At 44.5% G+C, this 23,164-nt stretch overlaps 1 protein-coding gene across 1 annotated transcript; it reads left to right on the top strand.

Moving 5' to 3' along the window:
* The first annotated feature begins 1,937 nt into the window (after positions 1–1,937).
* LOC142584860 (uncharacterized) lies at positions 1,938–10,426 on the top strand. The gene is made up of 5 exons (XM_075695169.1): positions 1,938–2,043; positions 6,332–6,480; positions 8,253–8,320; positions 9,569–9,652; positions 10,179–10,426. The coding sequence occupies exons 2-5, from the start codon at positions 6,398–6,400 to the stop codon at positions 10,328–10,330; spliced, it is 387 nt and encodes a 128-aa protein (XP_075551284.1). The 5' UTR covers positions 1,938–2,043; positions 6,332–6,397; the 3' UTR covers positions 10,331–10,426.
* The last annotated feature ends 12,738 nt before the right edge of the window (positions 10,427–23,164 follow it).

Genomic DNA, 23,164 nt, shown 5'->3' with positions numbered 1-23,164 from the left:
CTCGACAAGGAGAATCTGACTCTGATCCCATGATGATTTGCTCTGCCACATTTACACGTACACTACGACGTCGACTGCAGCGTAATCTCTGCCCTAAATCCTTAATCAACAGAGCACAGATCGCAACTTCAGGCACGCGTCGAAGAAGCCCTTGTCGTGTTCATAAAGTGCGAAATACATGGAAGTTGTCACCCGCAATACAGAATGGGATTCCACCCGTGCCTCGATCGCAAGGAGAGTGAGAAACTTCAAGTTTCTCGCCGTTAATAAAGATATAATGAGAAGCACATCATGCAAATACCGTATTTTATTAAATTAAGAGTTATCAAAAATTCCTGCTTATTTGACAGCGCATGTCCAAATATTTCAGATAGTCTCAATGCAATGGGTGGCACTGTACTGAACGTGGCTTGGTAGCTAAAGATGTGTGACATCTTTCAGTTACGAAGCCGCATGGCAATCTCCGACGTACGAATGGCGCGACGATCACCAAGAGAGTAAACATGAAAATGTTTGCTGTTTAAATTTATAATATGCCTGTAGAAGATATACTGCATTTGCTGAGCTGCGATTAGTCAGTTCCAAAAACAAAAACTTCTGGCTAAAAACTTCGTGCCCTGCTTTAGTTTCGAGGATTACAGTGAATGTTTGCAACGGGAAGCATTGCTGTACAAGTGTTTCCTGTACGGCTCTGTTCAAGCGTTTAATTGTATTACCTAGAAAATCAATTCATTTCGGTAAATACATTGGGTATTTATTGCAGAAATGGTACAAGGTACATAGTTTATAGAAAAAAAGTTTAAATTTTCAGTATTGCCTGACTTCAATTTTAAATTTGCTGCATGCCCTCGAAAGCTATGAAGCAAAGATATTAGGCAACGTTTGACTAATTATATGGGCGATTTATCACGCAAATACTGGGGTCCATCATTGAAAACGTGACAAGGCCGTTTAAAATGGACATTTTTTGCCATATAATGATTTTATTATTTTGAAAGAATTGTCGCTAAAGCTGGTATAATATACGATCCCTGAGGGTCGCCATCGTTAATTAGGGAGCAGCTTCACCGAAAACGCTTGGTCATCCTGAGTTCTTAACGTACAATTACCGTTAAAATTCTTCAGAATTGTTAACCGCCTGTTTGAAATCCGCGATCTAATATTGCGGGCATTCAAAATGAATAAAAGCATGTCCTTCCCTTTTCTGGCTGAAGGTGATTCATCGTCTCTTTTCATAACACAAGCCACTGTCAGGGGAGAATGATTTCATACCGGGAATCTTGCGCGTGTTTACTCGCATAGGTCTGTGGCTGGAAATACATTACGCTCCCACTGTCCAGCTGCGGTGCGCTTCCCCAGTTCTCAGTGTGGGCTTCTGATGGTCTTAGGAATTTCCATCAGCGAAAAGGGTCAATTGAAGTGGAAAAACATTGGGCTGCATACACGTGGACAATAAGGTATCATAGAAAAGTTTGACCTGAGAAAGGACTGGTGTTGCTCTTTTTACAGAAATGTCGAGGTGCTGTGACAGGCATGGCAGCACCACGAGGTCATACACTTGCACAGCTAGTGTTTTTGGCGAACGTGGCACCAGTTTAAGTAAACATAATTTCACTTTGCACAGCTTGTTCGCTTCAAAGTGGTCAAATGAACAATAAGCTGTGCTATTCCAGGAGACAGACGAGCGAAACATGCCCAGCGGACACAAGATCAGTGAACTAGCAAGATGAAGAAAAATAAAATGAGGCGGTCAACGTGAAGCGAGAGAGACAGGAGAATTAATTACAAACGGTCAACTTCTCAGTGAACAATGTAACAATGCACATTCTCGCGCAGAACCACTAGAAAGTTATTGACCGCCATCAAATAAACCGGCTAGAGTATAAAAGATTGAGAGGAAAGCCTTTTCGGACATATTGAGCTAACAGAATGAACAATTCTCTGATTGTGGTTTTGGCTGCTGTGGCCATCGTGCTGGTATCCAAATCAGATGCTGGCAAAGGACCTAATGTTCTGCAGCGCGACGTACCTGACGCTTTCAAGGTAAGGAACAATGGTTCATAGAAAATACGAGGGCGATCTCCTGTAGGAGCTATTGAAATAATACATAAGGTCTTCATACTAATCGACTGCTCTTTCGGCGACGCCTGCTGCTGAGTTTGGTGTAATAGCAAGAAAAACCACGAAAGAATTTTGAAACAGAGAATCGCGGTTGAAACACCGAAATATCTGCATGAGACGAGGATGAAGATACGAGTGGTAGCAATGTTCACTCACGTTATACATATATTCCAGAGGATATGGACGTGGCATGAAATAACGAGGGAGATTTTGTAAATGAACAAAATATCTGCCAGATCAATCTATTATGTACATTTTCTCTTGTGTAATTCTTATTGTTGCGTTTATTCTTTATCTTTAAATTTGATGATGATGCATTTGAATGACGTCGCTGCTTCTTGGCAGATGAACACTGGCCGATGCGCGCTGTACTACGAGACGTAATTGAACAGTCTCACTTCTTGCAGACCTAGCACGTTGATATGGTCTATGTCCTTCCTTCCGCTCGATTTGAAACAGCATCAACCAGGATCAACCCTACTGCGGCGGCGGCTGCGTATGGCGCGGCCACGCGGGCCCTATCTTGAACGCGATCTGCGATAGAGACACAGTGCCGCGAATGCTGATAGCGTGTTGCGCTCAGTGTTCTCGCCGCTTAGTTCGCCTTGTAGCGAGAGGCAGCACGAAGGTCGATTCTCTGGCTGCTGTGAGCCCTATTTTAAATATGATCCTCTTACTTTACGGACGGAGGGACGGGTTTCCTCATTGTGTAGGCATAGAAATGGTTACGCATTTCGAAAGAGCAATTTGTACTTCTTAATGGAGGTATAGGAATTCTTACAGTTTTCGACAGCACTTGCACACTGCAACTTAACCGAAAATTTTGTTATCACGCTTTACTTTTGGAGTGGCAAAGTCTAAGAGTTACTCAACACAGAAATATGATCAGTGCTGTTGATAAGCTGAGTTGAGTTCATTTCTGTTTCTTGCAAACAAGTAGTTCTTGCAAATAGGTGTGCTTATGCCGGTCGTATCCAAACGTCAGCCATTGCAAAATCAACGAGAAGCGTCGGACGTGTTCCATAAAGACTGCCGGATCCATCTAACGTACACTCGCCCAGAAGATATTAGGTGGAGAGCGAGCGCCTGGCGAAAAGGCCCTGCTCCCGTTCTAGCGGCGGAGCCCTGGTGCCGAGACCTATGCCTACGCGTATGCGCGTCCCTCCAAGACTTCAAGCTTGCATGTTCTCGCACTTCCTTCTTGTGCGCCGGCGATACCCGAGCGTAGCCGCGAGGTGCCGCTCTTGCGATTGGCGCTGTGGTGGCTCTAACGGGCTAAACTTCGTTTACACAATGGAAATGAGTTCATTTTCGTCTTACCTGTCTACTTCTATCGAGAGTATTTTCTGCCACGCTCTTCAGCGGGAGAACGCTCCGGTCGAAAAAAAAAAACAAACAACGAAAATTATCCACGAAAAGGGGCACCGCAGAAAGAAAAAAAGCGGAATCGCGTTTGCCACCAGGCCCTATGCGTAAACGTTCGTGACTCGACAAAACGCGGCCACAGCGGCGCTTGCAAACACGCGCTTCACATAGTTTTGCCCGTCCTAGCCGCCACAGCGCCAATCGCACCAGGGGCACATCTCGGCTACAATGGGATATCGCCGGCGCGAAGGAGTAAGCGCGGAAACATGCACACTTGCAGGCTTGGAGGGACGCGCATGCGCGCAGGCTTCAGTCTCGACAACAGTGGTGCGCCGATAGAAGAAGAGGAGGGCCGTTTCGCCACCCTCCCCCCCCCCCCACGCCCTTCCGCGCCACGAAATATATTGTGTGATTGTGTACCTGTAGAAAATGTTGTAGGGAGATGTAAATATTTCTCATTTTTTATTGTACCTTTTATTCCCTTCACCCCTTTCCCGAGAACATGGTAGCCAGCCGGTACTTGCACTGGCTAACCACCCTCTCCTTCATCTCTTTTCGTATCTCTCTCTCACTCTGTGTAGGGAGATGTCGGACGTACTTTTACTCACAGCAGATATTGTAACATGTCTTTGTTACGTGTGGTTTAGGAAGTTAATCTGATGCTGACTGAATTGAAAAAAAGATTTTACTAAAACCGAAAACGATATATTTTATGCGTATTTAGATATTTCAAACGCCCTTGTGATATATGATTTTTTTTCTTTGTCGGCGCTGGTTGTTAAGGACAGGCAGGTGTTTTCGCAAAAACAAGAATGCTCTACCGGAGGAATGTTTGTGCTGGGGTCGTAGTGATTTATGAGCTCAACTTGGCAATGTCTATTTCTCTGAATGAATTATTCAGAATAATAGTGAATGTTCGATAACTTATAGGGGCATACGCAATCACTGTTACCGTCAGTGAGATATAGATCAAGCATTTCATCAGTCAAAGGAAAAAAAATACATTCGGACACAAACGATCTCAGGTTCATTATTGCGATTAGCATTTGGGCAACTCAGCGACCTATCTATATCTATTGACACCTGCTTAGCGCCTTCCGAATGAGGCGTGCACTGGAGACCGTCTCCTCTATCTCGCAGCCTGTGGACGCGATGCGCCATCAAGGGCGTCATCGCAAGGCCAACGCGTGTCTGAGTATGCATTATGAAAAGTCTGTCTGAATATATATGGTGCCCCAGCAAGCTTTAGCCCAGGTTTAGATTGACGCGAGCAGATGGATGCTGCACATATGAAACAAAAAACATACTTTTGTATTGAGCTTAATAGCATAATCACTTAACATTATTTAAGCAACTCCACGATTATTAGCCCTTGGGCAAAAATTTCAATGGGACATTTCCAGAGAATTCTAGCAAACCCCTAGTTTGACTTTTTCTCTATTCCTACTTGTTGCGCAATGTAGTTTCTTCACTTGTTTGATAGAATACTTTGAGAACACCCAGAAAAGGAAGAAAAAAAGATTGTCTTGGCTAAATCGAAGAACACGCTGGCCGCGGTGACACCTTAACAGTGCGAAATATATCGTTGTACCACTCAGCGTTGTACAAACATGACAGGCCATTGAGCTCAGCCGTTTCTGGCGGAGGCGAATATCATATATTATCGACGCCTATCGGGGCATACAGAGACGTACGGTTTCCTGTGGATATCAATGAAAAAAAAATCTATTTCACGCATGTGGCTGTTTTCTATATACTCTAGTTTCACATGAAGGTTACATATTATGGTGGAGATTTTATTATACAGAACTTGGTACTGCAACTGCCCCGTTCTTGAGGAAAATACCTTCTTTTTTAGTTTTGCCCATGTTTTTTGCGATTAAGCGATGTTCAAAAGATGGCGGCTGTGACGCCACGTCGTCGCTTCCGTCATTTGCTGTACTTTGAAGAATACCACTGGATATAAGTTTTCACTGGCCGCTGGGACATAAATTATAGGCGACTTTGGGAGGGGCGGAATCAGAGTATATTTGAAAATTTTTTAAGCAACTGAGTAATTAGTCGAGCGAAGTGGTCATACCGAACAATCAGGATCATAAAATGCAATCTTGCAGCGAAATTTGAGCGAGAATAGGGAGCGTATTCTTCATTGATTACTTTCCACTATATTATATTCAGCATGCGTTTATTGAGTGGTTAAGCAAAACCAGATAGTAAGGTGACTCGCTTGCTCAGCACTACGTTACGCGAATGATAATATCGCCTAAAATGATAATCCGAGAATACGTCCTCAAAGTAGACGTAAGTGCTATATCTCCTCCCTATATATTTTTGGTGATGTAGGAAGAAAAACGCACAAAACTGCACGTTTAAGCGCAGGTGTATAGGCACCAGGTGCAGTGTGGTATCGTGGGCGCAACTTGCAATGAATTCTTAGGTTAGCCATAGAGAACTGTATACTATAGTTTTCAAGTTTCTTTTTTTTTCTTAAACTATACTTTTCAAGGACATGAAATCTTCTGAAGGAAATTAGGGTGAATCTATGAGCGAGACAATTCCTAACGGTAGATATCTTAGTTATCTTTGTTTCTTTATTTTAAGAGGGCGGTCTTTACTGCAGAGTCCCTTACAGGGAATAGGTATCGAAGTGCTTGCAGATGTCCCTATGCAACAAACCTGACGTACAACCCTACGAATTTGTGACCCTTAATATTAGAACGTGAACGTAGAGTCTACTCTATCTCAGCCTTAGATCTTCTGAGGAAGGCGTCTCTTCGTAAACGCCAGCCTACCACCAAAATTTTCAGTAGGCACTATACCTGAAATGTCGTTTCTTCTCTCCTAGGTATTCGCGGCGTTCCCTTACGCTGTCGCCATTTCCGACGCTGACAATGATACCATCTTTGAATGCATGACGACGACGCGCAAGGATTTTGACCCCGAGGCAAAGACAGTAACCTATGTGTGGTCAATAAATAATGGTCCTGGTAAGAGGTAAGTCTTTCGCAACCCTCGTTTTTTCAAAGAATAAACAAAAAAACACCCTAGCGATCTTCCAGGCTACAAAAGCGTCATAACGGGGCACAATAATGCCTGTAAAAATTCGTTAGACTTACCTTTGACGTTGAAATGCGCAAGATATCGTGCTACATTTGAACAATACCCTGGTCTAACCAAGATAACCTGAAAATGTGAGGACTTCGCAGTGTTCGGACAAAATGCTCTGCTTCGTATATTTTTGAATAATTAGCAGCTTTCACATATAAAAAATAACGAGAAAGCGACTTGTAGATCAATTTCGCCATCTGGGGTAAATGAAGCTCTTACATTAAACAAAAATTGGAGATCCTATGGTTTTCTTTTTGGGGCAGGGGGAAGGAATCTCACGTGAAGCATTTTGTGGAAATCTAGCTAGCCTGTTTAAGGGTTGCACGAGGAGACACATATGCGCGGAAGGCGAACAATTATGTGTGCGACGCGACCTTGTGTGTGGTGATTCCTGCATGACGACGCCAGCAGCACGGTTGCAATGTCGGTGGCATGATGGCGGCAACTACATTGGCTTAGCCTCCTTTTAAGCAGCACTAACTTCTCCCTATAGAGGTGAGCTTAAAAGCTGGTGCAAATTGTGAATACATGACGAGCTACGCGCGCCAATCTTTTCCAAGCAATAACTGGAACGAGGATCGCCTGTAGTGCAGTTTACTCACGCCTTCTATGACTGCCTGTGTGACCTTATGGGTGGACAGGCAGTTCCGTCTGTCATGGCGATGGCGGTTCCGGTTAAAATTCCAACACCAGCCACCTTTTATCTTCATTGAAAAGATACCGGCTGATGAGGCAGCACAGAAAAATTACTATCACAAAGTGCCTGTTAGTAGAGATACAGAACGGTGCAAAGTAATGCAAGCCGGGTTAACAGAAGCATTTGTTTCTCAAAACCTTGCGTTTCATGTATAGTAGCTTGTACATCATTGCCTACGTATTGTTTATCTGTATCGTCTCTAAAGCAATAGTTATTATCTCGCAACGAAGGATATAAAACACAAACAATCCTGTTACTCAGAGTCACACTGGAATGAAACGCTAACACTGGAAAACAAAGTAGAAATTTCGCATGTCGACCCCATCGAAATATTGCCGCAGCGGCCGGGATTCCATCCCGCTACGTCGTGCTTAACAGCCCAACAGCACTGCCACTAAGCAGGTGGTCTATAATAATTGTCGATGCTATTACACCTGGCCAAGTGCTCATCTGATACATATACTCATGAATTCGAAATATCGGTGCCTGCTTTATGACGTGAGGCATTCTATCTAACCGGTGAGAGAGTGATGGAACATGATGCAGTAGCAGTGAGGCCAATGATGGGATAGGGGAAGAAAAGAATTGTGGTGACTATCTCTCATTGTGACATTGTCTATTAAGTTGCCACAGCTATTTAAATAATCATCATTTTACGACGAATGGTGTCGAACAGGAATTTGATAAGGAGAGTCAACCGGCGAGGGCTGTAGCACCCATGCTTGAGTCCTCTTTAGAACACCTCTTTTGGAGCATTGTTCAAAAATCTACCTAGTTATATGAAGAAGACAAAGCATGATTGATTACAACACGCTTAGCACAATGTAGTGTTAGTTTCTAGCATTTCAATTGATGACACCTAGAGTTCACGGTCAGGCTCACGCGTATGAACTTTATTGAAGGATGAACTGTATTAGGCGTTGCAGAAAATGGGTGCTCATTGCGGAATGTTGCCTTTCAGGAAGCATGTTGGTTTCCACCACACCGCTGGGGCAACGCCAGATGCCACAAACTTTACAGTTGGCAAAAGTACGTAAAATAACACTCTCACTTTATGATCGTACTTTTCAAACTCCATTCTTCATCGGCTGTGTCGTAACGAGGCCACGCTGCTTGTATTTGTTATTCAACGTTCACCGAAAAAAGCCGTGAACACTTCTGAAAATGGTTTCTTTCGTACCATAAGACAATTAGGTGAACTGATATGGCCGAAAGAAATTCTCCATATTTCACAGCTAAATATTTTGATTAATCCTGTGTAAAAAGGCTAGTGTAAAAATTACACCTCGAACACATTTGAATATCTTTAGTCGGCACGTTCAATTCAAGGTTTCCTTTTACATTACAGCTCCCGTACTTGCTGTGTCCGCCAATGTATATACGCAACTCTGTCGGTATGCTCTAGACGGCCGTAGCTGCACTTTTAAATGTCTGACGTCTTATGGCATGAGACCTTTTAGGTGCAGGTAATCCCTTGTGGTTGTTCTACGTCAGCTGAAGACGTTTTTTTTTGTTCATGGCGCCTACACCACGAAAGTAATCCACGTTGTCTCCAGTGACCCAAAGTTTGGTGACAATTAGTCCTAGTGGCACTGCCTTTCAAACGGGGCGACAACATCAAGCGTACCTGAGCTAATCAGATTCTACTACAGTTGTTGCAGTCAAGCATTATGCAAATCTCTAAATGATGTTTCTCCTTTTCGTTAAAACGTCTACTTCGATCTCAAAAACATATCTGCGACTGTACCGACTACGGCATGTGCTTTCGGTAATGCTTGTTTTGCGTTGTCCAAAGCCTCTGCCTTCTTTATTACAAGTTTTCGGTGAAAACTAAGCCAGTCTAGATGGGCAACACCTGCCTACCTGAGAAGATTATTTTCCATTTTTCTTGCATTTTCTTCTAGAAGAAACTTTAAACATTTTCCTCCCACCTCCTTTTTCGATCATTTGCCTCACAGTCAGAAATAAGCATATCCTTTTTTATTATTTTGACTTCTATGATACTAGTCATAGCGCGCTGTTATTCTCGTCCCGGTGGGGATTACGACAGTGCCGCTTATATACACTCGGGAGAGTAAATCAATTGTTGCTCTTCCAATAACAGATTGCTTTATCGAAACGTTGGCTGTAGGGTCGGACATTCCCGTATTCGAATACTGCTGACCACTTGCTACTTTTGTGAAAATACGTTCGATGTAAACTTTCACCAATTAGAAGTTTCTGTGCGCTTCTATTTTCGTTCGCATATACTTACTTTGAATTGCTACCTTTTTGCAGATTCCAACAAGGTGGAAGTGGCGTATATAATTTGGAGCGACTACAAAGACTGCGCCATTGCGGAAGTTCCGCACTTCGGAGACCGTAAGAAGTCAAAGGAAACTCAATCAATCATTCAATCAAATTATTTCTGGCGGTTGAAGCTAAACTTATGTGACTGAGACACTGTTAACAGTCAGGGCAAAAATTAAAAAAAATAATTTTGAGCAGTTCCTCAGATGGGTTTCAGGCCCCTAACATTCAGGGCCGAATGTTTCTGCTTTCCAGTAAGGCAAGCAATGATCCCTTCTGCTGCACACAGAACCATCGATAACATTCCAGAAACTTCCGATAGATGCGGGCGCGTCCCGAGCTGAGCGATAACATTTGTAATCTGGAATGTGGGGCTAGTTGGTGATTAATCATCCTACCTTGCTGGTGAAGCAGTGCACTCACACGGACACAGTGAAGACTCACTCTATCCGGGTCAGTGCGCTGCTTCACCCGCAAGGTATGATGATAAGATTTGTTAGACGGCGAAAAGCGGTGACCCAAAAAAAAAAAGATGACCAGGCACACGTGTCAATATCTTAATCGTCGGATATTTTCTCTTTTTTCTCTTGCTCTGCAGAATGCACGCTATGGGTGTCAAAAGAAGTGGAGGACCTTGTTCCTCTGTACTGCCTCGAGCAGTTTCACGACGTATGTGGTGTCGTGGTACCCCTTCACGACAGCGACCTCTGCGAGGATGACGACAATGACGAGGAGGACGAAGATGACTAGGCGCCGAAAGCACACACTGGACAAACCACTGTTAACAGCCACACGGTGGTCGTGGTTGTGCGGTGAACGCGGCCAAGTTTTTTACCAAATAAAGTTTCGCTAGGAAGTATGGATATCTTTTTACGTCCAAATTTATATTGTTGTTTCTTCCATGTAGTGTCAGTCGATGCATATATTGTGAAATTTAAGGCAAGTACTTCCGATCGATTCTCGTGACAGACAGAAGCTAACTGAGATGTATTGTGAAGATGCTGTAGGCACGCGATGAGAGCTCGCTGAAGACCAAATTGGCAGTGGAGGTGCGCGAAGGGTGGTTTTGTTAATATTGGTAGAAAAATGGAGCTTATAGTGAGGAAAAAGGAGCAAAGATTGGCGGGGAGAGTTTGTCTCTAGCTTTTGTAATAGGAAATTCTGTGCTTTTATATAAGACTTTGTTCTTTGAAACACTGTAAGGCAGTCTGATTACAGAGAACGGTTGGAATTGCTGAGATTTCTTCCATATTGAATCAGTGTTGGTGTAGAGGGATTTCGATAACAAAGGGTGATACGCTAGGCAGATTCTTTTTTTTTGGCAAGTGGAGTTCACTACTGCATAAGGCGCTGCACCACGATTTCATTTACTTCTCAAGAAGAAAGTAAGAGTTCACTATTGAAGCGTTCAACTAAATGCTCCTGTATACAATATTTTGTCTACGTACAAGGGTGGATCAAACTAAAGCGGAAGAGTGCTATGAAAATGGTTGCAACCATGTTTATTTAAACATAATCTCTGTGGTCACTATGAACACGGAAAGAAAAGAAACTAAGGGCACCTTTTCATAATGATCCTCAACTTCACACACGATGTTATACAGTTCAATGGCTACAACTTCAGGCGTTCCGTTCAGGTTAGATCTGCTTTTAGATGAATTACACTAAAATACTTATAAGTGTATCATCAGGACAATTATAAAAGCATTTCATTCTTACTGTTTATTTTTAGATTTGCAGCACGCTCGCATCACTCTGTTACCCAAACATGAAACCTGCACTTAGTATTGTAAAGAAGCGAAAATGAATAGTAAAAATTTTGCGGTACCAACCAGTACGCAGGAGCCAAGTTGAATTAACGCTTTAGTAAAGGGTTCTTGAAATGATCTAAACCTGAATACAAGTTGTGAACTTTCGTTTATTTTCATCAGCTACATCGTGTAAGATCCATGTTATAGTTTTCTTGTGCTCTAAACAAGTCACAGCTTCAATTTAATTCAGGATTTATGTTGACACATGGGACCGTTCACAGGCTGTGCAAGCTAAGGATACAAGCTTTTAACAACAAGGAAAGGTTCACACAAAAAAAGGGAATCTAAACTTCACCAGAAACCAATGTGAGGGTTCATTTCATTTCTGAAGAAAATAGATTACCGCAGAATTAAGCTGCTACCGTTGGGTACTATATTAACAGGGAGTATATTCGCAAATATGTTTCTGAAACGTATGATATTGAAATTCATATTAGCCGTGGAAGCAGAGAACAAAATTGGTACATATCGACTAGGAATGCGGGGCGGGAGTTGGTGACTGCCCTGACTGCCCGCTTCGAGCTTACTGTAGGCCTTTTGCGCACTGCCTCTACGCCATGACGGCAAGAAATAAAGGTGAGACTCAACATCACTTGCTCTGATCTCACGCTGACGGCAAGGTATCAGGCATGTTTTGTGGTTATTATAGCGATCAAGTGCTTGTTTTTACACTGGTATGCCGAGGCGGCACGGGTAGTAAAACAATACGTAAGAGAGCAGAAAGTTGGGCTAGTCGTTTGAAATGCACAGTGAAAAAGATTTCGCGAAGACACGAAGACGAGGTAGCTTCCGTTGGTGTTTTTTCTCGGCTTGTCGTAGTGTCTCTTCGCAAACTTTTCCAGTATGTAGTAAAACTGGTTTCATTTCCTGTTCGTAGATTCCGTCAGAGCATTAACACCATTGGTGTGTTTACGATGCACAACGCTACAAAGACATAGTGGTTTACTGAATAATTGCAATCGCAGACTGTGGTTGCAACGCCAGATGTCTAGTATTCGCCGCGGTATGGAGCTACAGGTGGCTATAACGTCAACGCGTTGGTGTGGATGGGTAGTGGGCGGCACACTTCGAAATGTACGCGCTGGCGTTTTCCTGAGAACGATTTTCTTAAGTTTTATGGTAGTGAGACCCCCTGGCTGCAGTGAAGGGATTATGCTGGGTGATTGTTTTAAGATTTATGGAACTTTTAAAATTCGCTTGTTGCATATAACGTAATTATAGTCCTTGAGTGGTGTGATTCAGAGAGACGGACAAATACTTGCACATGAAATGAAAACACACGTCCCGCTAATTAACAAAATGCACTGATTATCTTCTGAATAAATTATTTGACGGCAGATATGTGTCCCTTTACGAATTATAGCCGATGACTCTGCAAGGCCCATGCACTTGGAAAGAATTTACAGAATGACACCAGCTTGGAAATATGCGCCATCAAGACCGCCGTAAAAATGCGTCGTTGTTCCAGTAACAGTTTTAGGGAAGCGCTCTTTTATGCATTTTGCGCTCATTTACGCATAAAAAGTCACTGAACGCTCATGTATTTAGTGCAACGCTTTGGAACACACTGTTTCTAAAAGTGGTGCCATCGTGGAAATTCTTTTCAAGACGATACGTGCTGCAAGCTCACGGGCTACAATTGGTAAATTCCAATATCTGCCGCAATATAATTAATTATGAAAACAATTTCTGCCTTTTAATTAGTTGAATATGTGTTTCTATTCGCCCTGCAAGGAATGTCCGCCTATCTGAATTATAGAGCTCAGGGGCTAGAGTTACGTCATATGTAACAGGCGAACTTTAAAAGATTACGACAACTTAAAATTAATCAACTAGTTGTGATGACCCACTTATGGGGGCAAAGGTTCGGGTACTCAATGTTTTAGCGGTTCTCTTAGGCGGAGCCTCCGAGAACCCAATTGAGGACAAAGCCGTTGGTTTGGACGCACACACAAATACTTTTAATCAAAAATAAAAAGGCAAGAAGTAAATAGAACGAAACAGAAAGCATGCAAAAAAAATAAACATTAAAGAAAACACTGCGGTAAGGAACGCACTTGGGGCTTTAACGAGGGTGCTAGTCCGGGCTTGCCACGAGGGCGGGGACACGTCGCAGTCTCGACGCGGAAACGCGGCGACAAGCTGGCAGAAGGGGTGGCGCCGGTCTCACCAAAGGTTGCGGCGTAGGTTGACCGACCGGGTACCGGGAGCGCGCCAGCTCTGGTGAGGCGAGGTAACGCTGGCGGCTGGGTGGCAGGAGTGGACGGCGGCGGCGTTCTGGCCGGGCAGAGAGCTCGGGCCCGTAGCCCGACTGCTCCCCTCTCGCCCACGGGCACGGAAGCTCGAACGCCGGCCTCGGGCAGCAGGCGGCACGGCAGACGGGGGTGGCGTTCTGGCCGGGCAGCTGGCGTAGAACTCGGGCCCGAAGCCCGACTGTTCCCGTCCTGCCCACTGGCGCAAAAGCTCACCGGCCTTGAGGAGCCGACGGCACGCTCAGGTAGACGGGCGACGCACAGGAACAGGTTGGCAGGAGGCCCCGGGCGGGTGAAGTCCTGGTGGGTTCGGGTCCGGAACCCGACGGCCCGTCTTCAACGCCCGCTCCGGTGGTTGACCTCCTCCTGCCGTCGTTTCCTGGGACGATCCTGGCGTCTCCCGGGCGTCTCCCTGCGTGTCCTCTTGCGTGTCGCCCCCACTTCTGCCAGCGCACCACGCTTTTTCTCGTGGTCTGGCCGATTTGGCATTTACTGATTGGCTGCCCGACGCCCCGTGGTCTTTTCTCATTGGTTGTATTTTTCTTTTGTTGTTTTTCCTGCGCCGCGCGTTCACGTGCCGGGCGCTCTTCGGCGTCGTCGTTTTTCCTCCTTCCAGCTCGGCGCGCGTGCACTCCGCGTCGTCTGCTCTCGACCGTCCCGAGCCCCGCACCACGTCGCGCACCACACATCACACTAGTATACTGCCCTCTCATGCCAATTCGCGCATGAAATGCGCTGAAATCGTTTTTCTTGAACGAAACATTATTATTACGACACATTATTCCACCAACACGCATATCTAACCGCACTGGTCATCCTCTTCAAGTCGCGCGCCCACGTGCACGCACCGTTACCTTTTCTACGTCATTTTTTCCTCGTACAGCTGCTGACTGGAATGGCCTTCCGGGCGACACCGCTGCCATCCCTTGTCCATCAACCTTCATAGAAAGCGTCACCAATCACCTTTCACCATAGATTAACACATGGTTTCTCCTTATTTCTGTGTAACCCACCCCTTATGTAATACCCCGTTACGGGGTCTTTAAGGTATAAAAATGAAATGAAATGAAATAAAAGCGCAAGCGCCCATTCAATGGAAGTCACGCACTCAGGCAAGCAATGTGTGTTTTACTATTTTCTTGGCCTTAGCGTCTGCTCTGCTAAACTTGTACAAATCAATTCATTGCCTCATTATCTACGAATTTTGAACTAGTTATTTAAATCAGTCAGCATATTTGTGCTACGAAGTTAAATTAGCAAGGTAATGTGCACCCTACATCGACAATGCTTAGCCATGCATCTCAGTTCTTCTTTTCCCTGTCAAACACAAATAGTTAATGAATTAAACCAAAACATGTTAGGCTACTGTGAGTTACAGAATTCTATCAGGATTGCACGGTTGCTTCAAGAGAGAACATTCTTATCGCAGTAACACTAAAAAGGCGTGATTTAGGCACAAAGTTCGGTTTGCATGGTTAGGAACCAAGTTGTATTTATTTGAAAGTCTAAACTGATTACGTCATACTTCAACTTAAAATGGTCACTGTTTTCCATCCAACTAACAACTCTAAACTAAAGAACGAAAGGAAATTATACTAACCGCCTTTGAACTCTTTGTTATGACTTCTAGCGTCTGAAGACTGCTGTCGCACATGGCCTATGCATGCCAATACCTTATTTTATTTTTCCACTCAACAACCCACGATTTACTTCAGAGGCAAAATAAGCTCCTTGTCGTGGCAGCCAAACCAAACAATAAAAGAAGGCTACAGGACGCCGCGTAAACGCTAAAGACGGTTACGCAGTTATCGCAATTATCATGATACCATTATCGTAATATAATATGTATTACACAATTATTTCATTTTACTAAGGGATATAGATGCCAGCTCATTCATGCTGCCGGAAATTATAGATTTCGGAGTTCACATGTTCACATAGGTAGACGCCACACACATGCCATTCCATTCATGTCATGACATATCGTTCATGGTCGTCAGACGCCTTTGCCATAGTATGCCAATATTGGTACATAACAAGTTAACAAAACGATCATCAAAGAAACAAGACGTAGGTGGCTGCGTAACACGGATGTCAAGACCTATCATTTATGTTCGTTATACACTCTTGTTATATTGCTACGGCGCAATATGTGCGATCACGAAAGGCGAGCAGTGTGAAGACGACGACGACGATTAGAAGCTAGCGCGGGCTGTTGCCTCTTGGCCAAGCGCAGCGTATTGCCTTGTAAATATACTTGTAAATAGGTTTTCTTCGGTGTCTTCCTACGTAACATATCTGGTGGAGGTGGGCGTTCCCTGTACCTCGTCACGGAGCTTCGCAGTGGACGGTACGTCGAACCTTCCTTCATGGCTCCCGGCGACGACAACCCGACTCCGCCGGCTCCGACACCTGCTGCCACTTCGACGACCGACATCACTCTCCCCGCTCCCCGTGATCCTGGCGTATTCTCAGGCAAAGCTGGGGAAGACGTCGATGACTGGATCAGCCTGTATGAACACGTCAGCCGCAATAACCGGTGGGACCCTACTATTATGCTCGCCAACGTAGTCTTTCACCTCGGTGGCACACCTAGAGTTTGGTATCGCACGCACGAAGATGAGCTCACCAGTTGGGATTCACTTAAGACACAGCTTCGAGACTTGTTCGGCAACCCCTACGGTCACCAACTTGCCGCGGAGAAGGCGCTTTCCGGCCGTGTGCAGACGTCAACAGAGCCCTATGTCACGTACATTCAGGACATCTTGGCTCTGTGCCGCAAAGTTGACACCCACATGACTGAGTCAGACAAGGTTTCCCACATCCTCAAAGGCATTGCCGATGACGCCTTCAACTTGCTCGTGTGCAACAACGTAGCGACGGTGGATGCTGTTATAAAAGAGTGCCGCCGCCTGGAACTCGCCAAAAGCCGACGTATTGACCAGAAGTTTGCCCGTCTGCCCAACACCCCAGCGACATCTTCCTGTGCCGACGCTCCTCGTCCCAACAACACTGCTGATGTTACCAGGATCGTCCGGCGTGAGATCGAGGCCGCCTATCCGGCTGCCTTCGACTCCAGTCCCACCAACACATCTGCACTCACGGTCTCACTGATCCAGGCAGTTGTCCGCCAGGAGTTCGAAAACATGGGTCTTCGCACCATCTGCTCGGCCCATCGCCCTGATACCCGCCCGGCTTCTTCGATTCCGCCGCGTCCCGCATCTTCTTACCCACCACGTTTCCGCAACCCATCTGAATGGCGCACTGCTGAAGACAAGCCCATTTGTTTCTACTGCCATCGAATTGGGCACATTTCTCGGCACTGTCGCAGTCGCTGGAGTTCCCCGATCCGGTCTACTTACACTGCCTACTCTCGCTCCCCAGGTGGCCCTTCTGGTCCCTATGCCGCACGCTCCGATAATGCCGCCACTGATTCTCCTGCAACGAACCGCCCCTATTCCCGTTCACCTTCGCCCCAACGACGACAATCTCACTCTCCCCAGCCCCGTCGCTCCTATTCGCCGACTCCTTTCGGACGCCGCTCCCAACCGGAAAACTAGACGATGCAGCGCCTCGAGGTGACGCTGCATTGCTCCCTACGCCGCCAAATCCTCTACTGACGTTGCCCACTCATCTGAACCTTCTTGACGTGCAAGTCGACGGTGTTTCTGTGTCTGCACTCATAGACACTGGGGCGCATTTGTCCGTAATAAGCGCTGACCTACGTAACCGGCTCAAGAAAATTATCACGCCCGCCACGACGCCTGTTGTCCGTGTCGCCGATGGCGGAACAGCACCCGTTATTGGTATGTGTACCACCCGCGTCTCCTTCGCCGATCGCTCAACCATCGTGCTATTCACAGTCATCGCCCACTGTGCCCACGACATCATCCTCGGCTTAGACTTCCTCTCCGCGCATTCTGCTCTCATCGATTGTTCCGCCAGTACTCTCCGCCTTGACCTGCCTGTTCTCGATCCTGCTGAACCACACCCCAGTCGCCTCAGTTCCGCCGACTTCGTTCGCTTGCCACCTTCGGCACTGATCTACGTTGACCTCGTGTCATCCCCACCAGTCCCCGACGGTCACTACATCGCGGCTCCTCTGCAAGACGTCCTCCTTACACACGGGATCACAGTACCTCATACAGTTTTATCTATTACGGCGAATTGCGTCTGCCTGCCAGTGGTCAACTGTGGCTTGACGACACAAGTGCTGCCACCTGGGATGTCTCTGGCCCACCTTTGCTCATTCGAGGATCACTCAGTAGCATCCATAGCAGTTGACAACACTTCATCCGCTACTCCTCTACCATCGCAGTCGGCAAATTGTACCATCGCTGACTTCCAGAAAATGATTGCCCCCGACTTGCCGTCCGAGCACGCTCGTGAACTCTATCGCGTTCTGTTTTCCTACCACGATATTTTTGACTTTAACGATCGTCCTTTGGCCCAAACTACAGCTGTCAAACATCGCATTAATACCGGCGATGCCCCTCCTATTCATCGCCGCCCGTATCGAGTGTCACCAGCTGAGCGTCAAGTTATTCACGCAGAAGTTCGCAAAATGCTTGCCAAGAACATTATTGAACCATCATATAGTCGATGGGCGTCACCTGTAGTGCTGGTCAAAAAGAAGGATGGCTCATGGCGCTTTTGCGTGGATTATCGGCACCTTAATAGGGTTACCAAAAAGGACGTGTACCCCCTACCTCGGATTGATGACGCCCTTGACTGCCTCCACGATGCTTGCTATTTCTCCTCTATTGACCTTCGCTCCGGCTACTGGCAGATTGCCGTGGACGATCTCGACCGCGAGAAGACTGCTTTTGTCACACCCGGCGGTCTTTATCAATTCAAAGTGATGCCGTTCGGTCTATGTAACGCCCCTGCCACTTTTGAACGCATCATGGACTCCCTTCTTCACGGATTCAAATGGTCCACGTGCCTGTGCTACCTGGACGACGTTATCGTATTCTCCCCAGCGTTCGCCACGCCCCTCGAGCGCCTCTCAGCAGTCCTGGACGTTTGTCGTCGAGCCGGTCTGCAACTCAACGCATCCAAGTGCCAATTCGGCCGTCGCCAGATTACCGTCCTTGGACATCTCGTTGACGCGAACGGAGTGCAACCGGACCCAGGCAAGATCCATGCTGTTGCGCACTTCCCTGTTCCGAAGTGCGTCAAGGATGTGCGCAGCTTCATCGGCCTTTGTTCGTACTTCCGCCGTTTCGTTAGAAATTTCGCCGCCATAGCACGACCACTAACCGAGCTTTTGAAAAAAGACGCCCTTTTCCAGTAGGGCGATAACGAGGCCTCTGCATTCTCACATCTAATCGACATTCTCACAACGCCTCCCGTTCTGGCCCATTTCGATCCTTCTGCGCCTACCGAAGTCCGTACTGATGCCAGCGGTCACGGAATTGGCGCGGTACTGGCACAACGCCAGCGTGGCCACGACCGGGTTATCGCTTACGCCAGCAGGCTCCTCTCACCCGCGGAGCGCAACTATTCCATCACTGAGCGTGAGTGTCCCATTACAAAAATTTTTATAGAAAGTCAATAGACAGTCTATAGACATTTGTCTATGAAGTCTATAGACTGTCTATAGACATTTCTTTAGACTAGTCTATAGACAGTCTATAGACTTATGGCCATACACTTTTTATAGACTAGTCTATAAAAAGTCTGAGTCTACAGACTGTGTATACACAGTCTAAAGACAGTCTAGACTTATGGCCATACTTTTTATAGACTAGTCTATAAAAAGTCTGAGTCTATAGATTGTCTATAGACTGTCTATAGACTTATGGCCATACACTTTTTATAGACTAGTCTATAAGAAGTCTGAGTCGATAGACTGTCTATAGACGGTCTATAGACTTATGGCCATACAATTTTTATAGACTAGTCTATAAAAAGTCTGAGTCTATAGACTGTCTATACACTGCCTATAGACAGTCTAGAGACTTATGGCCATACACTTTTTATAGACTAGTCTATAAGAAGTCTGAGTCTATAGACTGTCTGTAGACTGTCTATGGACAAGTGTATAGGCTTACAGTTCTACTTTTGTAGACTGAAGTCTATAGAATGTCTACAGATGAGATTTGTCTGTAGACATTTTATACACTTCAGTCTACAAAAGTAGAACTGTATATACAGTTCTACTTTTATAGACTGAAGTCTATGGAATGTCTATATACAAATGTATATAGATAGTCTATAGACATTCTATAGACTTCAGTCTACAAAAACAGAACTTTATAGTCCGATACACTTTTTTTCTATGACATTCTGCAGACATTTGTTAACAAATATGAATTTTTTAATCTATAGGCAGTCTATATACACAGACATCTTATAGACAAGTCTACAAAGAGTGTATAAGGCCATAACTCCATAGCGGTTATCTACAAGTTAGTTTACATTTTTGTTTACATGCGGCAGCAAAAAGTTTTGAACGTATTTATGCATGTGCACCTGTTCCTTTTCATCTGCACTTATGCATTACCGTTAGTAGATTAATAATGCTTCTGAACCAGCTGTACTTTCATATATGTTGCATAAACAGAAATAATTTATAGAGTGCCGAATCATGCAGTGCGAAAAATAAAACAAATGCACCAGCAATGCATTCACCGTTTTTATTGCTCGGTATAATAGATGAATTCCTTAAATTCATGTCGTATGCTATTATGGAAACAGAATAAATATTTACACTACTCCTTGGCAAGCATGGTCGCCAGGCTGACCTTGACCTTAGTGTCATTAGTCCCAAAGGTGCTGCAGGTGTATGCTGCAAATAAGTAGATACAGCAATATGAGGCAAAAATAACAAGTGTATATTCTTTGTGTGTTCATTAAGCAGCTTAATATATTTGCTCAAACCATCTAAGTCAATACTTAATGCGGTTTAACTATGACTAATGGCTGCTTGTCAATACAAATCAGCACCTTTATACAATGTTTTATTGCATGGTATGGTGAACAATTAAACAGTCACAACTGCTGCTCGTGCCAGCAACAGTATGTTCCCTTTTATCACAAGTTCATATATGATGCATTATTGTACTTATCCCAAATGGTCTCTATATTTATTGCTGAAACGTTACCCAGTTGGGCTGTCTGTACATATTTTTTGGCTGGTAGTTAAGTATGCCCGTGCAGAGGGATATTTTCAGAAGACGTGACTGGAATATTCACAGTATCGTGCCTAAGATTGTAATTTATTTTGCTTAATACACATTTAAATGTCTTTCTCATACTTTTAAATGAATGGGTGATTGGCCATAACTTCAACGGAAGGCAGATGGGCTGATTGTATCGATATGGTCACTTAATTTGTTACAGGTAATGAGGCCTCTTGGGCGTGCTAACACGTTTCCAAGTTAGGTATACCACATGAGCACCCGAAATACCACACGAGCACTTTGTGTCATGGCACGACAGATATGCACCTCCTAGGAAACAGAATTGATAGTATAGTTCGAATGAATTCTATTACAGTAAATTATTTAAGGTGCTTTGAAAGATGAAACTTTTTTCTAGGCTATCGAGGTTCACGACGTTTAGTTAACGCAAAAAAAACACATATTGAGTAAGAAATGCCTTGTCAGTATGCTTGACTTTCTTTTAATTTTCAATAAATGGAACCAATTTCCTTCAATTTTTATCACGTGAAACGTTTTAAAAATATATTTAACTCAGAGATTCTCTGGAAACTTTGTATGACATATAACAAGACAGCATACCTATGTGGCCATTTTAAAATTTCCCGATCTTTTTCCAAGCCTTCCCTGGCTGTTTTCATGAAAATTTCCTGGCAATCTATGACGCCTGCAGCTTAAGTGTAACAAAAAAAAATATTGTGATTTAATGCTTGCCAAGTACTGCCAGTCCATAATATTTAGATAAAACGAATAACACGTCAGTCACTTGACATGCAGTATTAGATTCAACTGATTGAATCCCTTGATTAATAAAGCCGACAAGGGCTTCGGCAAGTTCGTAATTGATGGCCACACGAGTACAGCACGGAAGACACAGAGACACACGTAAAGCAAATGCAACAATGTGAGGAAAAACTATACAATGAGTTATATAATTAGTTATTTTTACGGTTCAATAGTAGTTTTCAATATAATTTGCTCTCATCACTTATGCCTCTAGTTAACTTTATTTACCTCTGACTAAAGACTACATGGCAATATTAATCAGTACCATTATGATGTTTCATTATACTACAGTATGATAAGCAGTTAGACAACCGTAATGGTCGCCGGTGCCAGCAACGGTACGTTTCGTTTTAAGACAGGTTCATGTGACACACAGTGTACTTATAAAAATAAAAGAAATGCGAGAATCCCAAACGATTCCTATAATAATACTTGTTGAAACAAAGATACCCGGCTGGACTGTGCACATTTTTCAGGTGTTAATGCAATATGCCCGTGCCGAACGAACATGCTCAGCATACTGACCGCAGTTTTGAACAATCACGTTAAGATTTGCAATTTATTTCCGCTTAGAACAGTCTGCAATGTCTCTTTTCTCATACTTCGAGATGAATACATTTGCCACACTTTCAGTAGAATGCATATGAATGGGGGCGTACTGATCAGGTTACTTATCAACTAACACATGTTACGATCTCTTAGGTGTGTTGATAAGGGTAGAACAAATGCAATGTCCACTGAATTATTTGAATAATCTGTGCGTTATCTACTTAGAAAAGACCACGAAATTGATAATCTGGCACTTTTTTCTTTTGTACAGCGCATATTGTATGCAGTCTGTCCAAGACGACGGCACTACATACAACAGTAATGAAAACCGGAACACTTATTACACACGACAATGGCTTCATACCATGCACGATTACCACAATGCGAATCTGCGCCAGCAGCTGCCTTATGATTAAGAGCACGTAAACTGCAGAACGCCGAAGCATCGGAAGCCGCTTAACGCTTTTCATATATAGCTCGAAAGATAACTTCTGCTGCTAAATTGTTTAAAAAAGAGACAAAAAACAAATCTTCCAACTACCGTCAAACGCAATGCCATCAGTTTGAAACGTGTAAAGGTGTTCCCGGAGCGACTAATTTATTGTTCTCTAATTCTTTCGGCTAAGTTGCGAAGCTGCAAGTGACTGAGCTTATCGCAGGTTTCATGCTCCAAAAGCGTTTGTGGTTGCATATAAATAGATTGGGTGAATCTAGAGATTTCTACTAGATATTTCTTCAAGTCTCGTGTTTTGCTTGCTGTAACTTCCCAAAATTATTTAGATTGGTTGCCAGGAACCTTAAAAATACTGCTACTTTTAAACTATGCGAAAACGGCAGCGCACACACTGCTGATGCATGCCCCGCAAACACGGCCTTTCATCCGAGTACGCTAGCAGTTATTCAACTATGCCTGTCTGTTTGAAAATTCTTGATGCTAACACAATTTCGAGATATATACGTAAAGCGTGTCACGAGAATTTCACTACACATACGGTGCAGCATTCATTGCGGCCGGATCAA

This window comes from Dermacentor variabilis, chromosome 6 (genome assembly GCF_050947875.1).
Source record: "Dermacentor variabilis isolate Ectoservices chromosome 6, ASM5094787v1, whole genome shotgun sequence".
Lineage (NCBI taxonomy): Eukaryota > Metazoa > Arthropoda > Arachnida > Ixodida > Ixodidae > Dermacentor > Dermacentor variabilis.
This window is presented reverse-complemented; position numbering and strand designations above follow the sequence as displayed.